The sequence below is a fragment of the Primulina eburnea genome, chromosome 6, assembly GCF_022965805.1.
Source record: "Primulina eburnea isolate SZY01 chromosome 6, ASM2296580v1, whole genome shotgun sequence".
Classification (NCBI taxonomy): domain Eukaryota; kingdom Viridiplantae; phylum Streptophyta; class Magnoliopsida; order Lamiales; family Gesneriaceae; genus Primulina; species Primulina eburnea.
This window is the reverse complement of record NC_133106.1, coordinates 34,047,925-34,059,878: the sequence shown is the minus strand read 5'-3', so window position 1 is coordinate 34,059,878 and position 11,954 is coordinate 34,047,925. Positions and strand designations below refer to the sequence as shown.

General features: G+C 28.8%; 1 protein-coding gene across 1 annotated transcript; it reads right to left on the bottom strand.

Annotated features, from left to right (window-relative positions):
- Positions 1–1,002: 1,002 nt before the first annotated feature.
- Positions 1,003–2,275, bottom strand: LOC140833522 (protein LURP-one-related 8-like). The gene is made up of 2 exons (XM_073197856.1): positions 1,921–2,275; positions 1,003–1,515 (listed from the first exon to the last, which is right to left on the bottom strand). Exons 1-2 carry the CDS (start codon positions 2,200–2,202, stop codon positions 1,126–1,128), a joined length of 672 nt encoding a protein of 223 aa, XP_073053957.1. The 5' UTR covers positions 2,203–2,275; the 3' UTR covers positions 1,003–1,125.
- Positions 2,276–11,954: the final 9,679 nt, after the last annotated feature.

Sequence of the window (11,954 nt, the reverse complement as noted above, 5' to 3'; positions counted from 1 at the left end):
TTCAAATCCAAATCTTCAAATATAATGCAATCTTGGGTAGTCCTACAAGTACAATATGACAGGTACACGAAATGGGTCTGTCCATTGGGCCGGATAACTTGGAAGCCTGGTCCAGCTACATCAAATCTGTCTTGCATGTTATAAATCCATATACCTCAAATTTATTGAAATTAATGCTACGTATTTATTATGTTTATTTATTAAAATAAAAATTTCCAAGGTTTTATGTTACATTAGATTTGGAATAGAAAATCAATTTTACTTTTAGCATAAAAATATAATTCGATTCTTTTGCTTAGGTTAAACAAATTTATTATTATTTATTTAATAATAAACTCATATAAATTCGTTATAAATCTTATAACTTGACTTTTCAAATAAAAATATTTATTCTAGAAGAATTTAATGAACTTATACCTCGTGTAGCATCGCTACTTATATTTTTGATTGAGAAGTAAATAATAGCAAAAAGGTTGCAATTGCAAAAAACTAGAAGGTACGTTGTAGGAGAGTGGGTCTCATGTGAGACCGTCTCACGGATCATAATCTGTTAGATGAGTTAACCCTACCCATATTCACAATAAAAAGTAATATTCTTACAACAAAAAGTAATACTTTTTCATAGGTGATCCAAATAAGAGATCCCTCTCACAAATACGACCCGTGAGACCGTCTCACACAAGTTTTTACCATTGTAGGAATGTTTTTTTGAAGCGAATGTGTCTGTCAAATACAATGAATTAAAGAGATGTTATTTCAAGGGGAAAATTGTAATTTTGGTCAATATATTTGAATATTTAATTATTCATAATATGAAATTTCAATTTTAGTATGTTATTATAGGTTTTTTTGCGATTCTGATCTCTAATATAATGGAGCAAATGTATCACAGAAATAAAATGTTAATTTAGATTCGGTGTACATGACATCAGTTTATTCTCCAACCTTCTTATATAAGAAGGCAAAAGTAGGCATTATAATTATACTACATATGGACAACAATAATAGTTAAAAACTGAATATTATTTGCACCTTAAAATTTTGTCATTTACATTCTATTGAAAAAAACTATAAAACCTAAAATTCAAATAGCAGGTGCAAATAATACACTTGAAATTAAAATAATTAGTGAAACATTTGATCAAGAAGTAGTACAATTGCCATGGCAAATCCAGGATCAAATGCAGCATTCACAACGAGAACAAATACTTCGAGACCGAACGATACGCCTCCTGTCGACGCCTGTTTCCTCTTGATCTCAGCTACGACCTGTCCCGTTTCATCCAAAATCTTGCACGAACGGTGCTTGTACGATCCCTCGATCGTATACGCGCATCTCTTAGAAGAAGCAGTACTCCCATCGTTATAAACATATGCAATAGCACTTAGTTTTTTTGTTTTCAAAATGTTTACATTTTTCTTCACACAAAAGATTGGTTTTCTTGAAGATTTATCGCTATATTTCCCCACTTCTCCGTTGTAGACTAGCCAGTTGTCATCTATCAGCCTCAGCTTCTGCCAGTTTTCAAAACAAAATAAAAGAAAACGTAAGTCAAATACTGAAATCAATCAACAAAAATAATTGGTAAAATGAAAATCCATTTTAACAATTGTTCTGAAATTCGTCAGTATAGCCCATTTCACCATTCTCTAAACGTAGAACTCCAGAGGCATAATTTTTCTTAAAAAATTCTAAAAAGTCAAATTTGACGACCAAATTTCATTTCAGAAAACATATTCATTAAAAGCATCAAATGTCTACATTATCAAAATTTCTCACCTTTCTTATGCTAAAAAAAATGAGATAGCAGCAAATTAATGGAAGCAAAAACTTTATATATGTTACCAAAAATCATGAATTAAAAACCAAAGATTAATGAACTATACATGAGTAGTAATTAATAATTAAATATATTATACCTTGCGACGACAAATGGTGAAAATGGGATTTCCTGATCCATCCATGAGAACGATCTGATTAGGGTTGTCAGAGTAATTGTCAACCCTGTACGCTAGACTCCCATCTGATCCGATCACAGTGAAGCCATTGCAGCCGAAAACAAGTGATTTGCTCCACACGGTAAGTGAAGTGCAGCATCGTTGATGATCAATATCATCACTGTAATTGTTAATCTCTATTCCAGATTCTTGATCAGGATAATGATGGACTGTTCTTGATGAAGATTTCAAGAAAAGAAGCATTTTCTCTACTTTGACAACTGTTTTGTTCGTTTTTGACGAATAAAATGGAGGGGACTCAGATTGCTATTTTGCTGTGTGTACAGACGTATATATGTATTTATAAGGGGACGAATTGATAATTTGAAGTATTTGTCTATGTCATCCATCTTATGCACTTTCCTTTTTACTGTGGACGGCCGACAGTACTATATCTAGAAATATGTGGTTAAAAGATAAAGAACATGCATATCATAATTTTATTTTATTTATTACAATAAGTGTGCATTTATTTTTTTCTTTTAATTAGGTTCGAGTTTTCCTTATTAAAAAAACGTTTATGTCATTAGAGTACTGTCTTGTTTTGATAATTTTGATTTATAGATAAAAAAGATTTGATTAATTCCATTTCTTTTAACTTAAATTGAATATATTAGAAAAATAAAATTTTTTGTTTGATTTCGGTCGTAAATTTTGTTGACACGCATTAATATTTCAGCTATAATTCCAGCAAACTGGAATTGATTTTTTGAAGCATTCTAGATTATGTTTTCAAAGGTATATATGAAAAATTCAACTCTTTTTGTTCTCGTTTATTTAAAAGATTTTTCCACTATTTGGTTTCTTTTATTAATAGATTGCCATTTTTCAACTCTAGCTTAGAAGGCTACACTAGTTTTGAATTAATTATTTTGGGAGAGAAGTTATTTTTAAAATTCAAATTAACTTACTAGATTCACTTGAATAATCGTTCGAATATAAAGAAATATTTAAAAGCATGCAATTGGCCAGGAGTTGAGAAAATACCGAATTTTAGGTATAACGAGATTATCGTACCGAAAAGTACTGAACTTATCAGAATTTTCAGTACGATAAGGTATCGATATAGAAATTTTTGGTATGTTAACGACATGAGATTTGAAAATTTTACTAAAATAATATATATAAATTAAAAAAAATATAATATTTTTAATTGATAATTTTAAATTTTTAAATATAAGTAATTTTTTCGGTATATAACATTAAATACCGATACCATATCGAAATATAGCAATATTTCGGTGTAATGGATATACTAATTATTGATACCGAATGTTTCGGTAAAGCGAGACATTTGGTACAATATCTGTATAAATATTTTTAATTTCGTAAATTTTCGACACAATATAGGTATATATTTTTCTATTCGACACGGTACATTATATCATCCCAAAATTTGGCAAGAACGTTGGCTAAATTAAATTACAAATAAGTCAAATATAACCGCCTTCACTTGTTCTTACGGATTATTTTCGACCACGCTCCAATGGTGAGTTATTAGGCCCTAATTAATTTACATATGATTTCCCTCAATTTTGTGGATAAATTTTTAGCTCAAACTCAATTGCTTCAAATTTTTATACCTTTTTGAATGCAGCTGAATGTGAAAACCAACTAAAATAAATTATTTTGGACAGCAACGGCAAATGGTCAAATAAGTCAAAAGGCATGCTCACACTAATTATTATTTTTACTACGAAAAAGGTAGTTTCCAATCCAATTGTTACACGTACCTTTGTATTGTCGAATATGCGATGTAATTGGCGACTAGGTTAGGGATACCACAAAAAGTGTTTTTGCTTCTTGCAAATATTTATCAATAAAATCATTTGACGTGGGAAGATATAGGCTTCACAATATTCATGATGTGGTTTCACATGCAATTAAAAAGTGGAAAGAATAAATCCCACTATTTCGGCCTTTTTAAATTAGTCAAATTTATTTATCTACGTTACATACTCTTATGACAAAAACTTGTGTGAGTCGGTTTTACGGGTCGTCTCTTATTTGGGTAATCCATGAAAAAGTATTATTTTTTATGCTAAAAGTATTACTTTTTATTTTAAATATCTGTAGGGTTGACTCGTCTCACAGATTAAAATCCGTGAGACGGTCTCACATGAGACACACTCTACTCTTATTATATTGATTTGTCCCCTTGTTAATAGCACATTAACCCCTCGTCGTGTTAATTTACAAACAATAAAAGATTCGAATTAAACCTTGAGTAAATCATGAATAGACACGTATGTTAGGCTAGGCCTATAAATTTTTGTGGGTATAGGAATAACAAAGTTTAGGTTATCTATATAATCATCCAGTAACCCAAATTGGAATAAAATAAGTAATAAGATTCGGATAAACCCAAACTAGTACGTGCGTAGTTGAATATTTATAATAGGTTAAAGTATGTACGTGTCTATAATTTTTTAATTACGAGAGTCATTATTTTTCATTTCACCTTAATATCTTGATGAAAAGAACTAAAAATGAATTATAAAATTAACTTATTTATTGAACTAAAACTGCAAATTGTAAATTCACAGAGTTAAGAATGAAAAATAATCAATATACATACATATATATATATATTAATATATATTATCTTTCGGTAACAAATATATATATATATATATATATATATATATATATATATTATCTTTCGGTAACAAATTCGATAAGACATATTGTGCTTTTGGCTTTTAAATTTAAATTTTTGTCATATTTGTGTAATATACAGCCGGACGTCATTTTCTTCTTCATCGAGCGCCTAGCTTTGGTGCACCGACGCCGAATATATTTCAGCCACTTATAGAGCTTTAATACATTCATTGAAAAGGACACGCACGAAGTCAATCGTAAAATGTAAAAGTTATAATTGGCCAATAATGATACGAATTTATAACTGCGATGAAAACTACAAAAAAAAAAAGGTTGCGACGGTTTTCACTACCATTACTTAGCAACGGTTAATATATTAAAAAAAACATCAAAATTTTATTTTTAAATTCTAACTGATAAATAATTATATATATATATAAATATATATATATATATATATATATGTATATTATATAGTTGTCTGGTTGACTCGAGCTGTTCTTCTGCTACAATATATCGTTTAAATTATCTCCATAGGTTGTATCATGCTAAGAAGTATGTCAATGAATTCAAGTTTCGTGTTTGATTATTAAATTTGACAAAATAGAATCCATTCGAACTCCAGTTTTATTTTTTTATTTAACCGTAGCAGTAAAACATTAGGTATTTTTTTATATATGAAATGAGTGAAAACAAAAAATAGATATAGATAATTATATAATATGATCGATTATCTGAGCAATCAATAACACTCTTATCAAGCATCTGAAATACAGTCTAAGCGCACATGATATATCATATCGTTTGGTTCATGAAAAATCAAATATAGCCAAGTCATAAATTTATAAGCTCGAATCATAGTGCTCTGAATTAATTTATGAAACTAGAATTTATATAATTAATGAAAGTAATCTAAAGATAGACTCACACGCATTAAGCCCACAATCCGTCATGAAAAGTTTATAAATTGAAGATTTCACTCCATCCTCAAGGTCTCTCATTTTTTACTTTTAAAGAATTCTTGTTTTCAGAGTATATTCTTGAGGTGATAGCTGACTCAAGAGCCGAAAGATTGTCGTCGGATATTATCCAACGCCTCCAACGTAGTTCTTGACGCAAGTGAGAACCACCCCCCATATATATTTATTTGTTAGGAACTGTCCACCACCACCCGGAGCAGCTCATTTCGTAACACTGTTTGTTACAACATCAATATGTCAAATCCAATTTTTTTTTACAATTTCGAAGCGATCATTGTCCTACGCTGTTGGCAATGACAATTTACGATGGTTACATGCATACAATTAATACTTTAATTGGTACAAATGAATTTCCAGGGAAAGCCCAAAATAAAGTTTCAGACTAGGAAAAACATATATTATTGGACTACTGTTTAGAGTTCAATCTTTAACTAAGCCCGCAATCAACTATTAGCGGGCCATTTGTTTCATCAAGCTTGTGATACAAAGAATTGCTTATCAATCGTGAGCTCCAACTTATTTGTCGAAAATGCAACCAAAATCTCATATTTGAAAATTAATAAGATGAAATTTTATCTCGGTTGATATGATGTTTTTTTGGTGAAGTTCAAAAGCAAATATATATATATATATATATATATATATATATATATATATAAAAGAATGGCGATCAATAGTGACGAAAGAAAAATAATAAAACGCAAATTAAGCGTCGGACCGTACTCATTTTGAAAAAGGAAAACATAACGAGTTCCTTTGTTATCTTATAAAATCAATGTCTCTTCGGTCAGACAGAGTATTGCATGTAAGAACATATATATATATATATATATATATGATGTTTGTGGAACATATATTTTATATATAAAAAAAATTAAATTGGAAATGTTAAACTATTAATCTAAAAATTTAACTTCTACGTAATTCGGCACATATTTTGTCATATTTTTTTAGTTTATATAAATTTTTCTCATTTGGTCGTAGGATGGTTAATTAGGACGTGGAAGATCAATGTCCCCAAAAATATATAACGCCAAAAAAGAAATTCAGATATATTTCTATGTATCACATGTATGATCTTCGATTAATGGCACCATTAAAATTCAGATATATAAATTTAATTATGAAAGTCTCTTAAGATGGTTAATAGCAATAACCTACTATTATTTGGTATTTTGGTTGATGGGGATTAATCAAATATATATATATATATATATATATATATATATATATATATATATATATATATATATATATATATATATATATATATATATATACTGTCACTCTAAAGATTAAAACAATTTCAGAACCTTTTCTGATCTCAAGACATGTACTTAATTACCCACACTTTTTGTCGAGTTTATGCATTATTTTTCCTAACCCATTCCACGTAATCGGGTTTTTGCCTCATTCCCCCCCTTTGATTTATTCCAAACTAATTCGAATGTTTTCATGGTCTACACGCACTTGAAGCAGATTTATACATTTTTTCATGAGTAGGGAGAGACAATAAATATTTTTTATATGTAGGTTTGAATAATTTGAAACTATTAGATGAACTGGGGATATAGATTTCAATTATATTCAAACATATATTTGTTTTAGAGAAATGGAATCATAAATTTCAAATTCATATATGATATGTTTATATAATATTTAATGTTAATTGTGGTGAATTTCAAGATCACTCAATAATAACGTCATTGGCAATTCATTCTATGTGTATAATTAATATATAAATAAGCAAGATATTAATTTAATATGTAATCTAATGTTTCATTTATAAATAATAAAATTGTAATCGAAATACATAGATTTCAAATTCATTTCCCTCAATGTATCCAAGTGTTTTTTCGGCCAATACTATCTAATTTAAAGCATAAAAAAGTATTTCTCAAATATATATAATTTATTGATATTAAAACTTCTCTAATGAAATAATTTCAATCAGGCATGAATGTATCGTGGCCCACCTTAAATTTAGGTGATGTAGAAGTTGGATTGTTAGGTTAAAATTTGTTTTGCATGCAATTTAGTCTTCATTCTACACCATTTTCAATGAGAGTTGGAGCCACCATTGACTTTATACCTTCGTGTTTCTCATTTACATGAATTTTATTGCTTAACTATATTTTTACATGTGTATTATCTCTATGTTTCTAACGTATATTATAAAGAATATGGCATTTAAATAATCAAGTGTTTGGTATCTTTGTTATTTGCAAATTATCTTACTTTTAAAACACAACATTAGGATTTTAAATTTTATTTTTTGCATTAATTGGTACTTCATCAGTCCTATTGATTAGCGTATCCATCGTATTTGTAAGGTTGAGAAAAAATAACGATTCATGATATCGATATCATCATACAAAAAATATCGAATTTATCGAAAGTTTTCTGTATGGTATGATATTAATACTGAAATTTTAGTACGGTAATGGTATGACATTCAAAATATTCGGTAATATAAGAAATATTGAAATAATATATATAAACTAAAATATATATATATTATTTTTAAATAAAAAGTAAAAATTTTAAAATATACAAAGTATTTTTCGGTATCAAATGGTATATACTAATATATCGATACCATATCGAAATCTCGATATATCACAACATTTCAGTATAATCAATATAATAATTATACATAACGAAAATTTCAATATATATACCGAATCCGTAATTTTCGGTACGATATAAAATATACATTTTTGGATACGATATACATTACGATATATCACCTTTACGTTTTGCTTCCTCAGAATTTTTTAATTAACTAATATTTAAGCATACTAGAATAATATATTTTTTTATTTCTTCTAATTCTTTTATTATTTAATAAATTAATAATGTAAATAACATTAATTAACGGTGGCGTGCACAAAACTCCACCATCCACGTTAATTACGATTTTTTTTTAAAATTAATTACGGAAAAAAACCCTTGATATACCTTTATTTAATTTAGCTCTTATAATTAACTAAATTTTGGAAAGATAAAAAAAGATTAATGAAATTAACTTGATATTTGCCGATTTGTCGAGATAGAAGGAATGCAATCATACATAATTGTATAAAACTAATGTAAATGGTCGTATAGTAGCTAAAATAATTAACTAATTAATGAATAAACATTATTCGTTTACATAATATTGAAATATTATTTGATATTTGTATCCAAAATTTTAACACTACCAACCCCCAAACAAACGTTGTCCTCTCACAAGTGTCAAGAAAATGATTGATGACATTGATTTTGGTGTGTTCGGTCTTCCTTTTAAGTTGCTTAATTGAAATGATTAATTTATAATAAATTATTAGGTTTTTTGGCCTTTAAATGTGACACATTCTATTCCATTTGCTCAGTGTTTTTATTTTCCCCAATTTATAAATTATGTCCGCCATAAATTATTGTTTATAAATTTTTATTCAATATCAGGAGTTGGTAGCAAATTGACCGAGGCGGCCGATTCAGAAGCTTCGGCTGCGAGTCCTTGAAATAGTGGGCCTAATTTGTTTGTTTTTGTTTTTATTTCAAATAAGAAAAGATTTTAATTCTAGGAGTTCACTCACTTACTCACTAGTCACGACTCACGACATCTCCGTTTGACAATAACAATTCACGACGTGAAATTAGATTTTTTGTTTATCAATAATGGTGCATTTCGGTAAAGTATGAAACTTTTTGAGTTACGTTTAGTGCTATAATTAGAATCTCTCACATACTTTCATTGATTATTAGTTATTATTACAAATTCGACTTCGTTCGAGCCGTTGTACACCAAATAATAGCTGAGTAGGTCTCTGGTGAGACGGGTCAACTCTACCGATACTCATAATAAAAAATAATACTCTTAACATTAAAAATAATATTTTTTCATGGATGACCGGAATAAGAGATCTGTCTTACAAAATACGATCCGTGAGATCATCTCACACAAATTTTTGTCATAATAGATTTATTTCACCTTACCTGTAGATAATATCCGAACATTGAATCCATTAATGGTCGTCGGAAGGAAGGAAAAATGATGCAGTGTTATGAGACTAACTCACCGAATAATATTCATTTTACAATGTTATACACGAATCACGATGATAACTTTTGGTGGTACATGTAAATTAATAATTTTGTTCGAATTTTCCCCAAAGCAAATCTTTATCATTATTGGTGTAATGGAAAAATTTGTTTTTATCTTGATACAAAATCATATTTTATAAAATATACCTATAAAAAAAATTATTATTTTTGAGATGTGAGAGCTGATCGAATAAATTGTTTTAGAAGAGTTCAACAATTCAAAATGAATAAGTATTCGAAGTAAAGACGGACTGACAATAATTTTATTTCAGCGTTACTAATCAAACATAAATATTTTATAAATTTTGATTGATATTATTTATTCATCCCCTCTAAATTAATTTTCGATCATAACATGAACTTAATTTTCTATACTTCGGTTATCTTGTGGGAGAAGTCATTTAATTTAAAATTTATGCAAATTACACGGACCATAGATTTTGTGTCTATACTTTTATTCAACTGATATGTAGTTGACCTCGTCGCTTTAACTTTTTTTTTTTTAAAAAAATAATATATATTATGGAACTTAAATTTACAAGACAAAAACTTGTGTGAGATGATCTCACGGGTTGTATTTTGTGAGACACCTCTTATTTGAGTCATCCATGAAAAAATATTATTTTTTATGCTAAGAATATTACTTTTTATTGTGAATATCGATATGGTTGACTCGTCTCACAAATAAAGATTCGTGAGACCGTCTCACAAGAGACTTACTCAATTTACAATACCATCCACTCGTAAATCTAATTTTTAGATCCAATCGATCAAGGATATATAAAAGATTATAAAATTTTTGTAGATCAAATATTTGACTCGAATTCTACAATAATTATCCGCGATAGCAATAATTATTTCAATATTTTTCACATGTTTCGTGTCAAGCGTCATTAATTAAAATTAATGTAAGCACCAACAAACCTACTTCGACATGTAAACAGACGGAAGCCAGGACGTGAAGTAATAGATGTACCTTTTACTTCGCATAATACCCGAAGTTGTAGTATTGAAAATACCGAAGTCTTTTGGCCGGTTTTGGGAGAAAAACCGGTCCAGAATTGGACCGGTGTCGAAGTAATAAATGTGTTTTACTTCATCGATTATAGTGAATAATGAAGTAGTATATCATATAACTTCCTCTTAATTATTATTTAGCGACGGAATTCATGTTCAAAACCGTCGCTATTTTGCGACGGAATTATGTTCAAAACCGTCGCTATTTTGCGACAGAAGTAATGTTAGTCACCGTCGCTAGTGTGCGACGGAATGTATATCAAAAACCGTCGCTACGTAGCGACGGGGTTCATATGACTTCCGTCTCTAATATGTTAGGTAAATTAAAAAAAATTTAATAAATCTGTGTTATGAATTGGTACAATCGTGTAAAAGATAAAAATTTTAAGTATCGTAAAGTGGTAAAATCGTGTAAGAAATAAAAATTTTAAGTGTTGTGAAATTGTAAAATCGTGTAAGTGATAAAAATTTTAAGTGTTGTGAAGTTGTAAAATTGTGTAAGTGAGAAAAAATTTTAATTGTTGTGAAGTGAAGTGGAAGAAATTGGAGAGAATTTGTATGTATTTATAGAGAGTGGTGGAAGAAAATAGAGGGAAAATAGGCGGGATTGAATTTTTTTGAAAATGGCGACGGTTTTAGTAAAAACCGTCGCAACATTTTAAATCGGCGACGGTTAAAATGGAGGGAAATATATCCGGGGTGGAATTTTTTTGAAAATGCGACGGTGTTCTTTTAACCGTCGCCAAATTTTTAATCGGCGTCGGTTGACTTGAACCTGTCGCTACTTTTAGCGACGGTCAAATATCAACCGTCGCTAAGTAAGGAGACGTGGTAATTACTATAAATTAAAGAAAATAACAAAATATGTCTTTTTCAAAAATATTATTTTACCTTTTTTGAACATCTAATAGTTGTTAGTAAGTCGAAATATCTTAATAAATCCACGATTAGTTTACTCGTTCATGATCTTAATTTTTAATAATATTTAAATTTACTGGAAAGCATTTGGTAGGCTTCAAATTTATCCAAAAATAATTCATATATTGTACATGCTAATCTTGCTATATATTTACAAACAAGGTATGAATGAGTCAAAGTGGTTGTGTCACGTTGGTTTGGACTCTACGCAGGTATCGTAGTCATGTTTGAATTCCTAAATACCATTTGCCTTGATTTAAAAATTATTTTGACTCCATCTTACTGAATTAAACAATAATCCATTCCCCAATTTTGAATTAGCTTTTAATGCTTGTTTTCAGATAAAAATAC

Bases quoted from the DNA above. Each gene is read 5' to 3' on its own strand.
- LOC140833522 (XM_073197856.1), bottom strand. From the start codon at position 2,202: ATGCTTCTTTTCTTGAAATCTTCATCAAGAACAGTCCATCATTATCCT. The intron at 1,516-1,920 runs GTATAATATATT...GAAAACTGGCAG, and splicing joins TCACCATTTGTCGTCGCAAG to AAGCTGAGGCTGATAGATGA.